Source organism: Cetorhinus maximus, chromosome 15 (assembly GCF_964194155.1).
Source record: "Cetorhinus maximus chromosome 15, sCetMax3.hap1.1, whole genome shotgun sequence".
Taxonomy (NCBI): Eukaryota; Metazoa; Chordata; class Chondrichthyes; order Lamniformes; family Cetorhinidae; genus Cetorhinus; species Cetorhinus maximus.
Genome location: NC_135893.1, coordinates 13,791,573 through 13,814,523, shown reverse-complemented (window position 1 = coordinate 13,814,523; position 22,951 = coordinate 13,791,573). Strand labels below are relative to the sequence as shown.

At 44.2% G+C, this 22,951-nt stretch overlaps 1 protein-coding gene across 2 annotated transcripts in view; it reads left to right on the top strand.

Annotated features, from left to right (window-relative positions):
- Positions 1 to 22,951, top strand: part of LOC144690414 (uncharacterized) — a 537,164-nt gene that overhangs the window by 426,123 nt on the left and 88,090 nt on the right. For both annotated transcript variants that reach the window (XM_078557903.1, XM_078557904.1), the window contains 5 exons: positions 3,337 to 3,459; positions 10,154 to 10,321; positions 13,047 to 13,178; positions 21,709 to 21,837; positions 22,634 to 22,762. In XM_078557903.1, coding sequence (XP_078414029.1) covers positions 3,337 to 3,459; positions 10,154 to 10,321; positions 13,047 to 13,178; positions 21,709 to 21,837; positions 22,634 to 22,762 — 681 coding nt within the window. The remainder of the gene's footprint in view (positions 1 to 3,336; positions 3,460 to 10,153; positions 10,322 to 13,046; positions 13,179 to 21,708; positions 21,838 to 22,633; positions 22,763 to 22,951) is intronic.

Sequence of the window (22,951 nt, the reverse complement as noted above, 5' to 3'; positions counted from 1 at the left end):
GGACATTGAAGGGGATGAGGTTGAGGAAGCTCAGGCTGCTGGGGAAGAGGCCATAGAACAGGCTAGATGAGGCAGGCATGCACATGAGGCCCTCATAGTCACCAGATTCTACGAGGAGATTGATGAGTTGCAGTGAGTTTCGTCTTGGACAAGTGCCCTCCATCATGGGCCAACGTGAACACCAGTGTTGCTATTCCGTTCATTTCAACCCTGCACTTCAATATGAGAGTGAATGGTTACACATCAGGCTCACATTGTCCTGATCCTTTGAAGGATGATGAAGCCTCAGAAGCTTGTGTCCTTGCTGAGATGAGATGCCAACTGGAGGAGGATGCCCCGGCATCAGAAGGTGCTACCTCTTTAAGTGTCTCTCCAGAATCCCAGTTGCAACAGCAGCCTACAAGAGCCAGCAGCTGTTCCGCTATCCTCAGTGGGCTCGGAGCTACATGCCTTCAACCTGACAAAGCTCCTGAAGGAGATCCACCCCCTGCAATGGGACAACGCATTCAATATAACCTCGATGGTGAAACTGATAGGTGACATTTGGGCCAAGGCAGCCAAGGACATTCCACAGGTGTCAATCCATTTGGAGACGACTCAGTCCTCTGCATCACCTTCTTCACAATCACATTGACATCCAGCACTCTCAGTTAGGGATGCTGGCCTGCATTTATCCTCACCTTTCTATGGATGTGGACCACCTGAGAATGACGACACTCAAACACTTACCTGCCAGACATTAAAATGCCTCGTCTTTAACACAGACACTGTGCCCCCAAGGCCAGCCCTGGCCCTTGCAAACTCCAAAATGCTCAGACACCATGATGGCCTCAAGGTCACGCATTATTGCTAATAAAGAGCAGACTTCAGCTTTAGTACATCCTCGCTCCCATCCCATTGCTCCCCTCAGCATTGTCTAAAGCTACCATGTGTACTTCCAAAGCATGTTCAACGGCTCCATTGACGGTCAAAAATCACCATTTGGAATTAGCATCAGTGACCTTTGTGAGTGTATAGGTGAGGGGACAAACAGCGCTGCATCCCTATATTGTGATGAGAGCATTGTAGCTGCAATACAGACAATTACAGGGTGAGAAATGTTCGAGGTTGTAGGTATGAGCACTAGGACAATAATGTGACTGAGAGCAGTAGAGCTTCGGCACATTGAGGTGGCAAGGTGCTCCCACTTTTTGGTGAGTTTAGCAGATGTACACTCGGAAAGTCGGAAATGCACTTGGCAGACAGGAGCGCACACGAGCTCTAAGAATGGTCTCATAGCCTGAAAACCCCGCCGGCTGACAGAGAATGCATGGATTTCCAGGATATATGACCTTCTCCATGCACTAAGACATCTCTTCTTCTAAACTACACCATCATATTTCAATAGTGTAGATGAGATGGGAGAACACTCCGCCCCAATCTTACACAGCCAAGAATGAACATGACTTGACACTGCAAAGCATGTGAACAAGGTTCCTTTCACAAGCACACTTAACATCAAGGGCGAGGCATCACTGATGTCGGGAATGATCTGAGAACAGGCACACACTGTGCTGGCGTGGAAGCAGACTACATAGACGAGAGGCCAATGATAGCGGCATCTGTGATAAGTTGGTGGAGGGACCATGGTGTCACACCTGATTGATAGCAACACAGCTCATCATAAAATTGAGGCATACACAAGAGGAGATGTGAAATTGGTGCAATTCTATTTACATTTGTGAACATTATATACATGTGGTGAACACTCGTGGCACAGTTGTGCTCCTAATATTTTTTAACTTTCCTAACCTTACCGCTATCCCTGGGTAAATCCTCAACATCCACAGCAGAGGTGGAGGCAGCCTATTGACTGCTACGCCCTATTGTCAGCGATGACTTTGGCCGGCATTCCCTGGAGGGCCGAGACCTGGAGGGGCCTTGGCCTGCTTTGGGTGCCATTCTGTGGGGCAGGTGAACCCCCCTTGGCCTGTGAAGCTGGAGGTGATGGGGTCACCTGGGTGGATGGCTCTGGGGTGTCCAGCTGCTGGCCTTCTTCTCTTTGGGTGCCCGAGGGCCCCTGGCTGACCTCTTGAGCAAAAGGAGCAGCTGGAGTGAGATCGAGGTTCTTTAGCCCCCTCTGATGTAGCCACCGATGGACCCACCAATGCCTACGGCAATGGAGTGCAGCTCCTAGCACAGTGCAGGACCGATGTGCTGGATCAAGGTCTCCAGTCGGATGCCATTCTACCAGCGTTGACCTCGGTGCGTTGGCATGCCAGCGCTATCACCTCAGACTGAACGTGGACAGACACCGCCATCGTATGTTTACATCTGAGGAAGGCAGCTGACATCCCTTCTTGATGTTCCCGTGATTGTCGCTGTAACTCCAACTGATTTAGGACCGAGTGTGGAAGCTCATCATCTGACTCTGACTTGGCAGATTCCTGGCCTCCAGCAGTCCTCCAAGTGCCGGTGAGCTCGGATGTCCCTGCCTCCGCATGTTGTGGACCAGATTGTGTGCTGTGCTCACCAGGTTGTGAGACAGGAAGCGGACAATATGGCGTGAAAACCTGCCATTGCGGCTGGTGGGTAAAATGCTGATTTTCACGCCCGCCGCTGCACAAAGTGCACGGAGGGGAAATCCCTGCCCGATGTTTCAGGTCAGTGACTTATCATCAAAACAGTTCTGGTAAGGTCATCATCCTGAAACGTTAACTCTGTTTCTCTCTCCACAGATCCTGCTTGATTTATTGAGTATTTCTAGCACATTCTGTTGGTATTAAAAATCATTAGGTCTTGTTCTGAGGTTTTGTAATGAACCTGAACAATCCTTCAATACCACCCATCAGTCTTGCACTGGGAGAAAAAGCAGCTGATATAATTCATGTGGGATTCTTTATCACAATTCGTGGATGAGTATAGAATGTCCCACCAGTGACGGAGGAATTATTTCACAAGTAGGGACACTACTCTGGAACCCACCACTGTGAGTGCAGTGTTTGCTCCATTACAAAGTGTTCTTCCTAGGGTAAAGAACCATGAGCCATGGCCCATTGTGCAGGATGTCAGAAGGGTTGAAAGGTGTAGGGTTGAAGACAAGATTAATCAAAAAGTGCTGATTAATGATACAAAACTTGGATTTTAAAAGCCTGAAGATTTTAGGGATGAGGAAAAACTGATATATCCACTTGATTTGATACAATTCAAGCAGTATAGTTCTGGCTAAGTGCATCAATATTCATTTTCATTGCAGATGTTCCTTTCTAACTTAAGTGAGAGCTTTGAGATTAGTACAGTAATGAATGAAAGCTTTTCTGACGTCTATACTGACGTACCTTTGCATTTTCTTTCCAGATGTTGATGAATGCACTGCGGAAAATGACATCTGTGAGCACACCTGCCAGAACACAGCTGGATCCTTCCAGTGCTTCTGCGACATAGGACACTGGCTGGAGGAGGATCGAAAGAGCTGTGCACGTATGTTACTGCCTTGCATTGATGGTTATACTGAGAGGATTTCACATTTGCAGAACTGCTGACATTCCATTTTGCAAAGCCCAGGTTACCTTGAATTTTGTCTTTGGAATTAATCATAAAGGCGGTGAAGTGGGATATATGCTGACTATTCAATGAGTCAGTGACTTCTATCCAAGCCCAGTGTGGCCATGTGAAAATCAAAAATGGATGTTAAATTATTGTTACAACATTTCCAGCAACAACAACTTCAATTTATATATTGTCTTTAACATAGTGAAACATTTCAAGGTGCTGCACAGAAGCATTATCAAACAAAATGTTGACATCGAGCTGCATAAAGGGATAGTGGGCTAAAGTTCCCTGGCCCCGTGGTGGCAGGCTTGGAGGCGGGATGGAGGGGAATGGGAAAATAGTGGGGAACCGCATCGGGACTGGTCCCTGATGCATTCCCTCTGCCGGGGATCCTTCCTAGGGGTGGCCTGGAAAGAGGATCAAATGCCCACTCCACAGAGGTGGACAGCCAGTTATGATAGTTAGGGCTCTAATTAGGAGCAATAGGAGGGAATTCCAGAGTTTAGGACGTCGGCAGCTGATGGCCACACCAGCATTTTGACTCAAGGGAAATGGTTCCCCCTGCCGTGTGCAGAGGCCACCAGCTCAACAGATGGACTACCTGCAGCAGGTTAGGGGGGGCTTCAGAGGCTCTATCCCCTAATGATAGGATGGTAGGCAGGTAAGGCCCCACCCATGGCCCAAACAATTCCTCTGGAGTGGTTGCCCCTCTGCTCCCAGGGACCAACCAGCTTTGGCCTTCATAATTTTTCGTTTAGATTTATGCTGCCAAGAGTGCCCTTGTGGTCTCGAACCTGCCTCAGCAGCACCCACCTCTCCCAATGGGATTGCCAAGGCTCATAACCTCCATACTCTGGCATGTGAAGTGGCAGCCAATTAGGAGGCCACCTCCCGGAAGATTACGCCTCCAGTCGCACTGCCGGCAACTGTGGGCTCACGCCCATTTGGTTCTGACATTCGGGTCCTGAAGCATGTGGGAAATTCCACCCTTTTAGTACAGGCGTAGGAAGGGTAGATTTTAAAGAGCATCTTAAAAGGGGAAGGGAGGTAAAGAGGATTAGGGAGGGAATTCCAGAGTTTAGTACCTTGGCAGCTAAAGGCACAGCTGTCAATGATGAAGTAATTAAAATCAGGATGTGCAAAAGGCCAAAATTGGAGGCGTGTAGAGATCTCAAACAAGATGCTGAATCTGAATCCAGGTCCTTGTGTTCTTGACTCTGGAGCACAATGCTAATTTGACTTAAATTGTCAAAGTCACTCGAAAAGGCCACAGGAAAGCTGGTGTGGGAAATGGGAAAGCTGCCACATTGTTGCTATAGAGGGAGCTATTCTATGGTACACAGACAAGCGGAGCCTTACTCTGCATCTAACCACACTCTGTACCCCACCAGACAGCAGAAGGCATGGCCACCAGTGGAGCTTGTCATAAATTCCTACCATAATTTCAGCAGGAGATGAGCGAAAAGCCAGGAGAAACAGCATAAACCACTGTTGGCACCTTTTTCTCAAGGGTTTTCTCCGAAATTACAGTGGGTACTTGGGAGAATCCCTTCCTTACTTAGGACTTTTGCATAATCGGCTGCCCCAATTGCTGAAGGTTATGCATTGAATAGCTGAGCCATACAGACTGAGGGGGTTAGCTGATCTGACAGGGCAGCATTACGGTTGTGTATAGACAGACATTGGATGAGGTGAAGAACTGGGTGGATTCTTTGAAGCAAAAGCACTAAAGCTGCCCTGAAGAAATCTAACAGAGCAAGGTCAACAAAATTAGGATAATCTTGGTCCTGTGAGGATGGCTGGCTCATTCGTATCTTGTCAGTAAGATAGGAAAGTTACCTAAGCTGCATTCGTAAATGCCTTTTATTTCGAACAGTGTAGGCTTGCAATAGTAAACTGTGGGTTGTCATTTTATTTATGGCTGTAACCATACCAATCTAAGCATTGGTTTGGCTCACTGGTAGCACTCTCACCTCTGAGTCAGAAGGTTATGGGTTTAAACTCCACTCTAAAGACTGAGTACATAATCTAGGCTGATACTCCCATTGCAGTACTGAGGGGGTGCTGCACTGTCAGAGGTGCCAAATTTTGGATGAGACATTAAACCAGGGTTGTCCAACCTATGGCCCGCAGGCCACAATCCGACCTGTCATGCCTCTCTATGAAGCCCATGGACTCACTGTTCAAAATACAGGTAAGTGGAAGTGACAGATCTTCAAGGAGCTGCTCCTCCAATGACAGTGTCTCTGGTGTTTGCTGTGTCTTTGAGTAGAGGAGCAGTGAGCAGTATGAAGATGGGTGGCCATGGTGCATTCTTTCTCAACCTTTGGCCACGCTCTCTCTTGCCCTCCCGCACCGGTGCCAGCCCCTTAAAGGAGCACAAGATGGTTCAAGATGGTGGCGAAACTGGGGAGACCACAAGGAATAACAGTTGCAGCAACAGTACCCACTTGGCCCCCCTGCCTGGGGCAGCTGGAGTCTTCAACAGGGCAGAGTGAGGAAGCGCACCTTGGCACCTGCACAGTTGTTCCGAATTCCTCCTCAGAGGCAAAATGCCCAAATCTCATTGGCCAGGGTGCAGCGTGAGAGCGTGTGTGTGTGAGCATGCATGAGAGTATGTGTAAGCATGCGCGAGAGCATGTGTGTGAGCATGTGCAAGAGCTTGTGTGTGAGCATGTGCAAGAGCTTGTGTGTGAGCATGCACGAGAGTATGTGTAAGCATGCGCGAGAGCATGTGTGTGAGCATGTGCAAGAGCTTGTGTGTGAGCATGTGCAAGAGCTTGTGTGTGAGCATGTGCAAGAGCGTGTGTGTGAGCATGCGCAAGAGCTTGTGTGTGAGCATGTGCAAGAGCATGTGTGTGAGCATGCGCGAGAGCATGTGTGTGAGCATGTGCAAGAGCGTGTGTGTGAGCATACGCAAGAGCTTGTGTTTGAGCATGTGCAAGAGCGTGTGTGTGAGCATGTGCGAAAGCGCGTGTGAGTGCGAGTCTGACCAAGTCTGTGCGAACATGAGTGTCTGAGAGTGAGAATCCTGATATTGGGAGTGAGTCAGACATACACACACACACAAACACACACCCTTCCCTTCTTCCTCCACCTTACCTAAAAACCTATCCACAAAGCAGGCTAGGAGAAGAGGAAAACGCAAGCTGAAAGTCAACCCGCTTCCAATCTCCACTTTCATATGAATTCTGCCAAGGCTAGCTCAGAGTGTGCGCCACCTGAGGCAAACACCAGTTCAGCGTTAGTTAACCCAATTGCTTAGCTCAGCCCCAGTGCCCACACCTTCCCTGGAGACCAGGACTTGGGGCCTAGCTTGTCTCTCTCTGTCTAGCTCTGCTTCTTAGGCAAAAAGGCAAAAAAATGTTTTATTGGTTAGCTCTGCTGCTTGGCACTTTTAATGGTCATTTTTAAATACTCTTTTATTAAATTATCAACTTATTGCTTTGACATTGTTTTTTTTAAATTCATGTTTAATGCTGTGCCAAACCTTATCTTTCCAAAATTTGCTCATTGGCCCCTTGAGTGATAAAATGGAAATGTGGCCCCTCAAGCGAAAAGGCTGGACAACCCTTCCTTAAACCCTCCTGTGATGACACTTAAAGGAGAACAGGGGATTTTTCCATGTCTTGGTCAATGTTTATCCCTCAACTAAACCAGATTAACTTGTCATTCCTGTGGAGCTGTTTGCCTGATCTCGCTGTGTGTAAATTGGCCACCGTGTTTTCTTGCACACAACAGTGACTACATTTTGAAAAAGTAATTCATTGGCACTTTGGGACACTCTGGGGATACGAAAAATGCTATGTAAATGCAAATTCTTCCTTTCTTACCATCACCTCCAAACCCAGCTCCAGCACTCTCACACCATGCCCTGCTTCCGCGGCAATACTGGTGAAAGGAGCTCACATTTCAACCAAATCTCTTTGCTAAGCAATCTCTTCCTCAATGTAACTTCTATTAAACAAGAACACAGAGTATTATTTCCATATGTAATCCCTGTGGGAGGTTTCTCTTCCTTGTTGCCCGTGGTTCTATTAACCTCCCTGTCCTCATCGGTTTTTAGCCTTGTACCTCTGTTGTATTGGGTATTTTTTTTACCTCTCTCTTGACTTCAGTTGTTTTTGGCCAGAGGTCTTGACTTCAGAGTACATTGCTGTCGCCAGCACAGCTTCGCCTGTTCCACTTTTTACTCTCTGTTCTGTCATTTCAGACCCTGCCTGATATTAATGAAAGCGGGGTTATTTGTTTGACTGAAGCGGCCCATTTCAACTTCAGGCAAAATCTTTGCCAAAGCAAAGCTGTTGAATAAGCAGTATGCACGGAAATAATACTTGGTCCAGCTGCTTCTCTTGTCAGCCCCTCAGCAGTTTGTTGCAATTAGACATTTTGTAGAATTCCAAGAGCGTAGGAAGCTGAAGTCTATTATGATTCAAATATTCAAGGCATGCTTTCAAGGACAATGGAAAGAGAATAACCAGGAATTGGATAACAAAACCTTACTTCCTGGGGATTGTATGGCAAATTATTTGAAGATGTGTTTGTCATTCTGAAGAGCCTGTCTCTGGTTATACATTGTGGACTCTCCAACACATATAATTGACCAAAAATAACCACTGTTCACATGCTTCACATAAACTTTTATTTTTAGGGATTAACACTGGGAGATAGCCAAAGCTCTTATGGGACAGAAGCAGAATTTAAAAAACAATACTGGAGGCATTTTCATATAGAGTGAAACCCCATTTAAAATCAGCTGTGATAAGACTAAATTGTTTGCAATGTAAGAAAGGAATGGCATATTTGAGTCTTGGATCATTTCAGCCTCTCAGAATCAGTGGTACTAAAAGGTTGTGTACATTCATATTTATTGACACTTGGGTCTGGATTTTCCCACTGACTTTGCACAGACATCGGCAGTGCAATCTTCCGGGAGGCGGCCTCCTAATTGGCTGCCTCTGAACTTGCCACCCTATTAAGGACAACAGGCGGGCCCCGATGCTGCAGGCCCAAGCAGAGGACTGGCAACTTTGGAGCCTCGGCAGCCTCTCCAGGAGAGACAGATGATGCTGACGTAAGGTGCAGGCCAAGAGGACGCCTCAGCATGGAAGCACTCTTGCTGGCCAGAACAGAAGGGCTGCACTAAAGAATCCAGAAGCTAGTAGGGACATCAAAGTGGAGGGGAAACCCCTCTGCTGGATTGGATGCAGTCACAATTGCAGCCATTCACCCACATAGTCCTGTCATTGGATCATGGGGTCTCTGACTCCGATAGCCTCCAGGCCAGTTGCAAGGAGGCTGCCTGCAATGAGCTAGCAGTCTCTGCATGCAGTGAGCAGCTGTTCTGCAGGTGAAATGTTCCAGTGATGATGTAAAATCAGCCCTAAATGAGGCCTTAACCAGCCCAATTGACTGCCCACCTTGGTGGAGTAGGCAGCCAATCCTGCAACCAGTCTAACCTGGGAAAGTTCCCTGGTAGTAGAAATGCGTTGGGAAGCCATCCTAGCATGGCTCCCCTCTATTTTCCTGACACACCCACCTACAATCACATCTCAATGGGGTCAGGATAATCCATCCCTTTGTGTCGGTGGAGATGCTTCATTTGCTTAGAAACCCCTCTTAATCTAGCCTGGGTGACATTTTGGTGTATGGCACAGTCATCCTTGATCACAGTCTGCCAAGTAATTGGCAGTAGTGCCTGTCCAATTCGTGACCACCCCTCGCTCTAGTCACTCCCCAACACTTAGCTGCGGAAAGCTCTGGTCTTGGCCAAAACCTTTGAGGGACTTCTCTTATAATTTTTAGGTTGCCTCTGCTCCTTTACGGTGCCTCCATGGACCTTCTGGTCACCCATATTCTCCACCTTTCCACTGGTAGACCCCATCTTGACCATGTCGACGTTGTGAGCCCAAACGTAAAAAAAGGGGTCTGAGCTGGTGCAGGAGGAATCAAGCCTCATCAGAACTCTGTCTCAAAGAGGGGAATCATTCTCTTAAAGTTCTTTCAAGTGGGAAATCTAACTTCAGTGACAAGGGATCTTAATGATAGTAATTTAGTAATATGTTTAACATTAACATAATCACAAACATTACAAGGTGACTTGCATTCAAACTCAGTAGAGGCAAGTTGAACAGGTTTAACTGCCTTATTTCGCAGGTGATGAATATTTGGAAGAGGGAATGTGCTGGAGAACAGATTTGACACAATCAAGAGAGAACAATTTTCATGTTTGACACAGAAAGTGATCCAGAGTAATGCAAATAATGTGTAGGATTTCCTGAATTTTGGGACTGAAATTGACTGCAAGGGTCCCTGCCATGTGTAAAGTATTAATTATTTTTTCATAAATCTTCCAACATTATTTCTATATTTTACCCTCGAGTCTTTTGTTTCTTATTGGAAGTTCTTTGAGGGAGAGATGCATCAATAGTTAGTTGAGAATACTGGAACACTTTTTTTTGGCAACCCTAAGCTGAAATGATTAGGGTTCAGTTAAAGTGAAAATCAAGCCAAGTAAAAGGTTAGATTTCATGCCATCTGGAGATGGGTGGGATGAGTGATTGACAAGATGACTCTGAAATGCATCCCTTTTTGTGTGGTTTGATCCTTTCTTCCTTTTCAGCTCTGGAAGACCCAGTAGAGGCGCTGAACGGCCGGCCTGGTTTTGGAAGACTCATTCCTGAGGTGACATTCTACCATGGCGAAGAGTTAACCCAATTGTTTGATGATGAGAATGAAGAAGGCGGGGAGGAGGAAGCGCGAGGGGAATTCACCCTATCACAAAGCTTTGGTGAGACCATCGTCAGTGCGATGAATTCTTTGTAACCTTCTCAGTTCTACAAGGCATGGGGGTATCAGTGTTTTTTAACTGAAGCAGTAATTCTTGAAGGAACCACTTAAGCACCATTAAGAGCTGTGGGCTGACAAGTCCCCTTGTCCTAGTGGACTTTATCCTAGAGTTTTGAAAGAAGTGGCTTGTGAGATAGCTGATGCGTTGGTTTTAATTTTCCAAAATTCTCTAGATTCGGGGAAGGTTCCATTAGATTGGAAAATAGCAAATATAACTCCTTTATTCAGAAACATAGGGAGACAGAAAGCAGGAAACTACGGGCCAGTTACCTTAACATCTGTCGTAAAATGTTAGAAACTATTATTAAAGACGTTATAGCAGGGCACTTAGAAAAATTCAAGGTAATCAGGCAGAGTCAACATGTTTTTGTGAGAGGGAAATCATGCTTAACCGATTTATTGGAGTTCTTTGAAGAAGTAACATGTGCTGTGGATAAAGGGTAACTGGTGGATATATTGTATTTAGATTTCCAGAAGGCATTTGATAAGGTGCCACATCAAAGGTTATTGTGGAAAATAAAAACTCATGGTGCAGGGGGTAACATATTGACATGAATAGAAGATTGACCAGCTAACAGGAAAAGGAGAGTAGGTATAAATGGGTCATTTTCAGGTTGGCAAGATGTAACAAGTGGTCTGCCACAGGGATCAATGCTGGGGCCTCAACTGTTTACAATTTATATAAATGACTTGGATGAAGGGATGGAAGGTGTGGTTGCCAAATTTGCTGATGATACAAAGATAGGTAGGAAAGTAAGTTGTAAAGAGGACATAAGGAGGCTACAAAGGGATTATAGATAGGTTAAGTTAGTGGGCAAAGATCTGGCAAATGGAGTATAAAGTGGGAAAATGTGAAATTGCCCATTTTGGCAGGAAGAATAGAAAAGAAGCATATTATCTAAATGGTGAGATATTGCAGTGCTCTGAGATGTAGAGGGATCTGGATGTCCTAGCGCATGAATTGCAAAAGGTTAGCATGCAGGTACAGCAAGTAATTAGCAAAGCTAATAGAATGTTATCGTTTTTGCGAGGGAAATTGAAGACAAAAGTAGAGAGGTTATGCTTCAGTTATACAGGACATTGGCGAGACCACATCTGGAGTACTACGTACACTATTGGTCTCCTTATTTAAGGAAGGATGTAAAAGTGTTGGAAGCAGTTCAGAGAAGATTTACTAGACTAATAACTGGAATGGGAGGGTTGCCTTATGAGGAAAGGTTAGGCAGGCTAGGCTTTTATCCGCTAGAGCTTAGAAGAGTAAGAGGCGACTTGATTGAAACATATCAGATCCTGAGGGGTCTTGACAGGATGGATGTGGAAAGGATGTTTCCTCTTGTGGGAGAATCTAGAACAAGGGGTCACTATTTAAAAATAAGGTATCACCCATTTAGCACAGAGATAAGGAGAATTTTTTTCTTTCAGAGGGTTGTGAGTCTTTGAAACTCTCTTCCTCAAAAGCCGGTGGAAGCAGGGTCTTTGAATATTTTTAAGGCAGAGCTAGATATATTCTTGATAAGTGAGGGGGTGAAAGGTTACTGGGGGTAGGTGGGAATGTGGAGTTGAGGTTACAATTAGATCAACCATAATCTTATTGATTGGCGGAGTAGGCTTGAGGGGCTGAGTGGCCTACTCCTGCTCCTAATTCGTATGTTCGTATGCATTACCTGCTCAAGGGCTCGAGTGTGTGATAATATTGTGAAGATTGTGTTGCTATCTATACTTCATTGTGCATGCGCGTGTGTGTGTGTGTGTGTGTGTGTGATTCATCAACTATTAACTCGCTATTGTTTTGATGAAAACAGTCTAAGCTTTTTGATTCACATATTTCAGTGTAGAAGTTCAACCCAAATACACATGGGGATATGGGCTTGAGGTATTTGATTATCTGAAGTGTGCAGGATTTTTGCCTTGAAGCCTTCAGGATAGGATTTAGCACAATTGTAGGTTTGTGACTGAGCTTCTGAGTGTTGCAAGTGTGTTTGTTAGTCTGACATATGGGTGTTGGGTATAAGAACCTGCAACTGAATCAGTGAACTCTTCACAAGGAACACAGATTATATTCTCCTATCGATTAGCAGAAGCAAAGAAATAACTGAATATCAGACTTCACATGGCTTAGCTTTCAGAATTCAAGGAAGGGAAAGTTGATCGTGTTTGACTTTGAAATAACTTTGAAGGGGGTCGGGGATGGTGTTAAAGGCGAAGAGATGCTTGGGAGGTTGGGTTTCAGCTGAGTGAGATGGTAATGGACTGGTTGTGGAGGGATAGGGAAATAGAATTGGAATTGGATTAGATCAGTACTGATTAATGAAGTAATTTTGGAGGGGTTAAGAGATGGCAATTGAGTGGTTTGAGATGGTTTTTGATGGACAGTCAGACAGGATTTTATTTGGAGGGATAGGGACAAGGTCATGCAATGGTTTAGTAAGGACAGGCAGATGGTTCTGGAGTAGTTCTGAAGGGATGAGAAGATGGCTATGATTTTGGAGGGGTAGATGGTCGTTCATGGAGTAGTTTTGGCGAGATTAGTACTTTGGATATAGCAGACTACCATAATATCCTGGTGGAATTCTGTATTGGATCTGGAGGGAGACTGCAATGTTATAATATCCTGCTGGAATTCTATATTAGATCTGTTTGTATAACTATATGGATATTGTTTGCAGTGTGCTGGGACGGTACCTTTGGACATGACTGCAGCTTGACCTGTGAGGACTGTAAGAATGGTGGAATTTGCAATGAGGCTCGAGATGGATGTGTTTGCCCAGAGGGCTGGACCGGGGTCTTGTGCAACCAGAGTAAGTAAACCTTAAACTCTCAAGTGTGGTGTGACATTTGTATTAAAGCATGTTTTTGAGCCATTTGTGGACCTTGTCAGTTCGTAAACATGGGAACTACAAATGAACCTGCTATGTAGTACTATCAGAAAAAGAAAAAGATCCTTGGGACAAATTTAGGGTCAAAGAATTCTCGATAGTGCTTGAGAGTCTCAGCTTGCAATGATATACGACTGTCGGAAGTGAAGTCAGAATTGGAATTTCTCACGTGGTGGAGGAAAGGTGCTTTTCCACAGGGAGAACCAAAGGTTAAGCCAACCCCAGCCACCTTCTGAATCTCCAGGTGGTCAGTTTGGAAGGAGCAACAGAAGCCTAGAAATGGTGAGGTCAAATCATAAAAGGAAATGGAAATAAATGTGTTCTAAAAGTGGTTCTCCCAAATCTTTTCTGCTATCCCCGTCTGAAGTTAGAAACTCTTGTTGGGGTTCTAGCTCTCCTCTAGTATCTTGCCTATGATGTGAACCGTATTAGCTGGATATTCTTCTGTAGAGTGCAGCACAGTCAAAGCCAAGCCAAACCTGTCCTTATCTATACAAGTGTAGTTTCCAATAAATGTCACTGAATTGCAATAGGCATGGGATTCCTGACTGATTTCCCCCCTCCCCTTTCCTACTTAAGGGCTCTCAAACCAATTCGAGCATCCATAATGCTGCCCTGAGTGAGATTAATTAACTCACTCCAAATACTAAGATTGAACCTTGGACCATCCAGATCTGTAAGGCTCAAAATTCTCAGAGTATTGTCAGGGGAGCTCATTCTTTTTTTTATATTTTAAAAATGAAATGCCTGCATTACTTTGAAGAAGTTAAATTCAGCAGCAGGTGGCTTGAGCAGTGGAGGGGAGGAATGCTGTTTACAAGGGACTCAGCAAGCGATCACTTTGGTGTGGAAATGATGGATGTGTGGGAGCATTCACTTCACCACTGACTCACGACAGACACATTCCCTGCAGCTAGAATTCCAGAACTAATTTACTGCACAGTAGATGCTATTCCCGTGAGATAATAAACATATCAACCACGAACATTGGGGTGTGTGAGTCACTTGTGGAGACTGGAAATACCAGCCTGCTACTCTTCATAGGAACGTAGGAATTGTTATACATAAAAAGACCAAGGCCCATCTGGTTTACCTCCTACCATCTTGCTAGTTGCATGTTATGATGATTACGGAATTGTCGATTAATTGTAGCAATTGATCTCTATCAATTAGGCCAGGGGTTGCAAAACTTTCTGAACCTTAGGGCCGCATATGATATTTTTCAGACATTTGAGAGCCGCAAGACATGGACAACTTTTAGAGACACATTTTTATTACTACTGCACACACTTACATGCCCTCCCTCCCCACTCAGGCCCCTACTCTCTCATCCCTTCCTCCTATTCCACCCTTCCCCTACCTGGATTTCTCCACCTTTCCCAGATGTCGGAGAGCTGGAGTGGAGAGAAGTGGCTGTTAGGTCCCAAATTGCAGTCTTCGATTCTCAGCCTCCCCCAGGCCCTGCTCTCAGCCTCTGTCACCACCCCCACTCCTGGTCCCTTCTTGGCCTTCGCTCCACCTTGTTCCTAGCCTCCACCACCTCCCCCCTGCATCCCCCCCCCACCCCCACCCCCGCTAACCCCTGTTCTTGGTCTTCCTCCAATCTGCTCTTACCTCAGTCTGGAGACATCGACTCCCACAGCTGAGACGGCACCAGGCAGACAATCCAGAGTAAGAAGGTGCACAGCAAGCTGAACATGGGAGCAACGCCTACTGGGGGCGTGACCTCTGCACCACTGAATCATAGAAATCGGGCTGGACAGTGCAGTTAGAGTTGGGCTGGTGGATGCGGCTGCTCTGCATGCCCAACCTGCCCGATTCTTCCGAATGATCCAGGTTAATCTCCCCGCCTTATCTACCGCCCCACTTTATCTATCAAAGAGCTGCATGTGGCTAATGAGCCGCGGTTTGACCACCCCTGAATTAGACCAAAGTCAGCTGCACCTCCCAAGCATTCTCCTGAGGTTGCCAACTTTGGTTGGAGGTTTTATCATGTGATATTCAAATTACATGACATTTGACCATTTAGCTGATCATGTGACATTTGGCCACATAGACCACTTGGGCCGACTAGCCTCTATCTGGGCTGTAAAGTTCTATGCAATTCTGACATGTTATTGCATTTACCATCTAAAGATTGGGTTCCGTAAGAGCACAGGAAACAGGAACAGGAGTAGGTCTTTGACCCTGTTCTACCATTTCAATGCGATTACAGCTGACCACTTCAACTCCACCCTCCCGCAGTACCCTCACATTCTTAACCCCCTCAGTATACAAAAATCTATCGATCCCTGTCTTGAACATACTCAACGACTGAGCATCCACAGCCCCTGGAATAGAGAATTCCAAAGATCTATAACTCATTAAATTAAGAAATTTCCCCTCATCACATTCCTAAATGGCCGACTCCTTATTCTGAAACTGTGACCCCTATTTCTAGTGTTCCCAGCCATGGGAAACATCTTTCCAGCATCTACCCTTAAGAATTCTATATAATTTAATGAGATCACCTCTCATTCTTCTAAATTCTAGGGAATATTGGCCTAGTCAACTCAATCTGTCCTCACAGGACAATCCCGTCATTCCAAGATAATCTTGTCATCCCAGGAATTAGTCCAGTGAACATTTATTGCACCCCCTCTAAGCAAGTATATCCTTCTTTAGATAAGGACACCAAAACTGTACACAGCATTTGAATTGTGGTCGCACCAAAACCCTATACAGTTGCAGTACGACCTCTTCACTCTTACACGCCAATACAATTTATTTTGTAATAATTCCTAATTTACCAGCTGCTTTCCAAATTGCTTGCTAACCAGCATGTTTGCTTTCTGTGACTAGTATACAATGACACCCGGGTTCCTATGAAGACTAACATTTCATTGTCTCTCATCATTTAAAGAATATTCTGCTTTTCAATTTTTCCTTCCAAAGTGGATAACTTCATACTTCCCCACATTATATTCCATTTGTCATGTTCTTGCCCACTCATTTGACCTGCCTAAATTCTTTTACAACCTCTTTACATCCTCCTCGCAGCTACTTTCCCATCTAATTTTGCATCATCAGCAAACTTAGATATGTTAGGCTCAGCACCCTCATCTAAGTCCTTGACATAGATTGGAAATAGCTGAGGCCCAAGCACCAATCTTTGCAGTACCCTGCTAGTTACAGCTTGCCACCCAAAAATTACCCACTTATTACTACAGCCTGTTTTCTGTCCGTTGATCGATACGCAATCTATGCTAATACATTACCCCCAATTGATGAGTCCCAATTTTGTGTGATAGCCTCTTGTGTGGCACCTAATTGAATGTTTTTTGAAAATTCAAATATATTACATCTAATGGTTCCTCCTTATCTACCCTGCTAGTTACAACCTCATGAAACCCTAACAGATTTATCGAACATGATTTCTCTTTCATAAATGTGTTGACTCAGTGCAATAATATTCTGATTCTCTAAGTGACCTCTTGCCGCATCCCTAATAATAGATTCTAGCATTTTTCCTACGATTGATGTTGGGCTAACTGGCCTCTAGTTTTTTCTCTCTCTCCTTTCTAGAGTAGTGCGGTTACATTTTCTACATTCTGATCCATGGGAACTGTTCCAGGCTGTTGAGAATTCTGGAAGATTAAATCCAGTGCATCTGCTATCTCAGTCACTTCCTCTTTTAAAACCTTAGGATGAAGGGTTAAGTCCCATTAATTTGTCCAGTAATTTGGAGGATTGTGTACAGTTCTGGGTGCCACATTGTAGGGAGGATGTGAACACATTGGAGAGAGTGCAGAAGAGGTTTACAAGAATGGTTCCAGGGATGAAAAACTTCAGCTATGAAGGATAGATTGGAGAGATTGGGACTGTTCTCCTTGGAGAGAAGAAGAGATATAGACTCCCCATCAGTAGTTATACCTTTGGGCAGAACATTAAACAAGAAATTATTGTAGTTAGTAACAAAGGAAATGTAATAATTGGGAGGGAATTTAGCCTTCATATAGACTGGGACAATCAAATTGGCAAGAATAGTCTGGAAGATTCATTTGTAGAATGTTTTTGTGACAGTTTCTTAGAGCAATATGTTGCGGTACAGGGATAAAGCAATCTTAGATTTAGTATTGTGTAATGAAGCAGGGTTGATTAGTAAAATCATAATAAAAGATCCTCTGGGAGATGTGATCCATTTAATTCCATGTTAAGTTTGAATGCGACATACTCCAATCACAAACAAGAAAATTAAACTTAAACAAGGCCAATTACATAACTATGAGGAGAGCACTGGTTATGGTTAATTGTGGGAATAGGTATGGAGTAAATGAACAGTGGGAAACATTTAAAGGAACAATTCAAAATTCCCAACAAAACAAATTCCGTTGAAAAACAAAAACTCAGCAAGAAAGACCCATCCATGGCTCACTCAGGAAGTTAAGGATAGTATTAGATTAAAAGATGTAACTGGTAGGGTGGATAAAGGAGAACCAGGAGATGTAATATACCTGGATTTCCAAAAGACATTCGATAAGGTGCTGCACAAAAGGTTAATAGGCAAGATATGGGTTCATGGAGTTGGGGATGTTATGTTAGCATAGCTGGAAGATTGGTTAATGGATAGAAAGCGGAGAGTGGGCATAAACGGAGCTTTTTCAAGTTGGCAGGCAGTGAATAATAGAGTGCCATAAGGATCAGTGCTGGGGCCTCAGATATTTACAATCTATATTAATGACTTAAATGAAGAGACAGAGTAATCCATCTAAGTTTGCTGATAATACCAAGCTAGATGGGAAGGTGAGGACACAGAGAGGCTGCAAAGGGGTATGGACAGTGTTAGTGAGTGGCAATAAGATGGCAGATGGTGTACTATGTAGGGAAGTGTGAAGTTATTCTCTGTGGTCGTAAGAGTATTTTTAAAAAGATGTGAAACTTGTGTTGATGTTCAAAGAGACGTGTGTGTTCGTATAAGGAACACAGAAAGTTAGCAGGTGCAGCAAGCAATTAGGAAAGTAAATGGCACGTTGGCCTTTTTTGCAAGGGAATTGGAGTACAGGAATAAATAAGTCTTTTAAGAATTGTACAGGGTTTTGGCGAGACCACATCTGGAATACTGTGTGCAGTTTAGGTCTCCACATTTAAGAGAGAGTATACTTACATTGGAGGCAGTACAGCGAAGGTTCAGTAAATTGTTCTCTAGGATGAGAGGATTGTCCTGTGATGAGAGGCTGAGTAAATTGGGCTTTTATTCCCTGGATCTCAGTGAAACCTACAAAATTCTGAAGGGGCTTGATAGGGTAGACAATGAGAGATTGTTTCCACTGGTCAGGGAATCTAAAACACGGGGGCACATTATCAGGATAAAGGGAAGATCATTTAGGACTGAGATGAGGAGAAACTACTTCACTCAAAGGGTGGTGAATCTTTTGAATTTTCTACCCCTGTGGGTTGTGGATGTTCCATTTTTGAATACACTTAAAACTGGGTTGGACAGATTTTGGTCTCCTGGAATCGAGGGAAATAGGGAGCAGGCAGGAGAGTGAAGTTGAAGCCCAAGATCAGCCATGATCATATTGAATGGCAGAACAGGCTCGATGGGCCATATTGTCTACTCCTGCCCCTATTTCTTAAGTTCTTGTGTTGTCCTGTCTCTGCGTTTAAGGGCTCCACATTCACTTTCACTAATCTTTTCCTATTTACATAATTGTAGAAGCTTTTACAATCTGTTTTTATGACTCTTGCTAGTTTATTCTCGCATTCTCTTTTTCCTGTCTTTATCAATTTCTTGATCATCCTTTGCTGAATTCTAACATCCTCTCAACCCTCAGGCTTTTTGACAATATTATAAACCTCTTCCATTAATCTAATACAACCTTTAACTTCTCTTGTTAGCCACGGTAGGATCTTGTCCCATGGGGTTTTGATTCTTTAAGGAAATGTGCGTTCGTTGCAAATTACGAATTAATCCTTTAAACATTTGTCATTGCTTTCCTATCATCATATTTTTTAGTCTAGTCCCCCAATCTACTTTAGCCAACTCACACCCCATATCTATTGTAGGTTGCTTTGATTAGATATAGGACTGTAGTCTTGGACATAACTAAATCACTCTTAAACACAATATAAATTCTATTATATTATGATCACTATTCCCTAGAGACTCCTTTACCTCAAGGTTATTCATGAAGCCTTTCTCATTACACAATACTAAACCTAAAATAGACTTTCCTAGTTGGTTCCTTGACATGCTGATCTAGAAAAGTTCCCTGAAGCTGAGTATATTTGCGCATGGTTTTACATCACCAGCTATTGTGTGAAAAGTTCCAAGAACCAGATGCCACTCATGAGCAGGTAAAGAAGACTAACTGAGAAAAGGGGAAAATAGAGGTGGGAGGAACTTTGATTCCGCCAGTAACTAATGTTAACCCACTGAAATTGCAGTGATAAATAATAATAATAATGGAAACACTCAGATTCACCTCATAACCAGCGGTAATACAAGAATTCACTGATCATCCATATGCAACTCTTAATAATTAGTGTAAGGCCTGAATATCCTACCTATAACTATTGGTAATCCTGTTACTCACTGATCCAAAACTGTGCTCTTGTGCCTTAGACTAGGTCTTGTTCTCAGCACCATGAAGTTGTAGTGACTGGACACAAGACTGGTACTGGGTGTTTGTGAGTATGGAAACTCCCGTACTAAGGTTATTTGCTGCTCTGTATTATTTCATTACCCTGGAACTGAGGTGGGTCCTGCTGTGATTTGTGCCTCCTCATTAGTTTCAGGTTTATGAATCCAGGATGCATGGGGTTTGGGGGGTTGGGTTGAAGGGGGTTGAAATGCCTCTTTTGTAAATACAGTGAAATGCAACACTTCTTATCAAACAGTAATAACTTACCGTAAGAACTTGAAGGTATTTTATGTCATTGCACCAAGTAGCCAAAAATATGTCACAGATGCAGTTGCGAACCTGGCTTCTATCAGCCCACTTTCCAATGTTACTTGAAATGACAGAGAGAATGATTGAGAGAGAGGGACAATACAAGATATGAAGAGTGAGAATGAGAGAGAGCAAGAGTAAGAAAGCGAGAGAACTTTCATTTAGCCAGAGTTTGCTTTCCACAACACAATGCACTGTATTCTAACACATTGCACATGTCTGTTTTGTTGCTGGAGAGGAAGGCCTTCATCTGATCTATCTGAGCAGGTTTCGAACTCATGTCCGTGAATTAAAGGGAGAGTTTAGCCACTCAAGTTCCATATCAGGAGAAGCACAGCAGTCTCTCCTCCCTGTCTAGGCCACGATTGGGCGCACCTAACAGACTGAAAGGGCAGCAATTGGTCACAGCCCTGCAGCCACTTCCCTGTCAGGGGCAAAAAAACTTTCAATCACTCCGTGTTTGGGTTAGGTAGAAGAACAATATTGCAACACTGCAACATCAAAGAAACTGTTTCGAAAGCATCTCTCTCAGAATCATATGGAATTACTTTGAAGTGTCTGATTGTTGTTATGCAGCAATCTTGGAAGCCATTTTGTGTGCAGCAAGGTCCCATAAACAGCAACAAGATTGGTAAACTGGTTTTGGTGATATTGATTCAGAGAATGATGTTGGCCAGGACATCTAGAGAACTCACTGCTACTTTCCAAATGTCACTGTGGCTCAGTGGGAAGCATTCTCACTTCTGAGTCAGAAACCTCCAGACCCTTGAGCAAATTCAGGCTGACATTCCTAGTGCAGTGCTGAGGGAGTGCTGCACTGGCAGAGGTGCTTTTAGATGAAATGTTAAACTGGGGCCCTGTTTGCCCCCTCAGATAGATCTAAAAGGTCTTACAGTACAACTTCAACAAAGAGCAGAGGAGTTCTGCTTGGTGTCCTGGCGAATATTTATCCCTCTATCAAAATCACTAAAACAGATTATCTGGTAATTATCATTCCTATTTGTGTGCTCTCACAATACTGCCATATTTCTGACATTATAACAGTAACTACACTTTTGAAGTATTTCAGTGGCTGTAAAACACTTCAGGATGTTCTGAGGTTGCGAAAGGCGCTACATAAATGCAAATATTTATTTTTCTGCTTTTACTTTAATGCCTATCGGACTGTAACAGTGTACTACTGATAGTCTCAGTCTAGACCATGTAGTCAAGTCCTGAAGTGGAGCTTCAACCCACAAACTTTTGACTCAGAAACCACAGTGACAGCAACTGAGCCAAGCTGAGTCTACATTGTAAAGTGCCAACCAGATGTAACAGACCCTTTTTAATATGGTGTTGGCACATTTATTATTGTTAGTGATGGGGGCAGTAAAATTCTGGCCTTGCCAGTGACGTACATCCCATAAATGAAAAAAGCATTGTCTCCAGCCCTTTGCATTTATGTTTCTCTCTGCCCAATTATGCAAATTGTGCTCAGTGAATAATTATCTGCTCTTTCTCTTTTCCTTCCTTTTCTCCAGCTTGCCCGGAGGGAACATTTGGCAAAAACTGCAGCTTCCTGTGCAAGTGTAAGAACGGCGCAACGTGTGATCCACTGACTGGGAAATGCCGCTGCCCTCCGGGAGTCAGTGGTGAGATGTGTGAGGATGGTAAGCTGGCTTTTATTTGATGGAACATTGTATAGTGATAAAATTAACCTCCGTTGTTGCACAAAAGTCCATGGTGAGGCCAGTGGTGAAGTGCCATACTGACCTTGTCTGGTGTTTAATCTCCTCGAGGCGTCAACAGAAACACCGAAGTGTTGCCAACTTTGGTTGGGTGCATTTTTTGAGGTCTCATCATAGGCCCTCCTGTCTCAAATCAGCCCGACCCCATACTCCTGCCATTGGTTCATCCGCTGGGGACCCATTTCTCACACCCAATTGGAGAGTGAACAGTCCAAAGCCAATTAGATTACTATTAACTGTCAGTCAAATAGCCACTTGCCCCATTTACAATATTTTTAGAACTGCAGTAATAAACTAAAGCATTCAAAGAAATGAAAAGAAAAAAACACTTTTATTTAATGCCCTTACGATATTCTTCCTGGGTATTTCATAGCAGTACCGAGGAGATTAATCTTCAATTCCTGGAGACTCCAGGACAATTCTGGAGATTTGGAAACCCTACATAAATACTGCTTTTTTCATGTGTGCAGCCTTGTGTATGTGATGTTCATGGTGTGTGTGTGCATGTGTGTGTGTTCGCATGTTTGTAATTCTGTGCTGACTGCTTATACACCCCATTCCCACACTCACCTTGAGCCCAGATGGTCTTTATTCACCACCCCCTCCCATCGTTTCTCACACCTCCCATGTGCGGTTGATCATATGTGTGTTAAAATTTCCCAGATTTGCTTTAAAGTAAAACTGATTGATGCCCAGTACTGACTGCCTTCTCTTTTAGGCTGCCCCAAGGGATTGTATGGGAAAACCTGCAACAAGAAATGCAACTGCGCCAACAATGGACGCTGCCACCGCATCTATGGTGCCTGTCTCTGTGATCCCGGCCTCTATGGGCGCTTCTGCCACCTACGTAAGTTGGGAAGTTTAGCTCCTGCTGTTTATTTGTTAGAAATTGTGGGGTGGCAGGTTGCAGAGGTACCTGCCATTCCCCTAAAGAGTGAGTACCCCCATTATGGCCGACCTTGCCTTCCAACTCGGTGGCGTGAGCATATCTATGCCCACACATTCACAAACACTCACACACTTGCATGCACACATA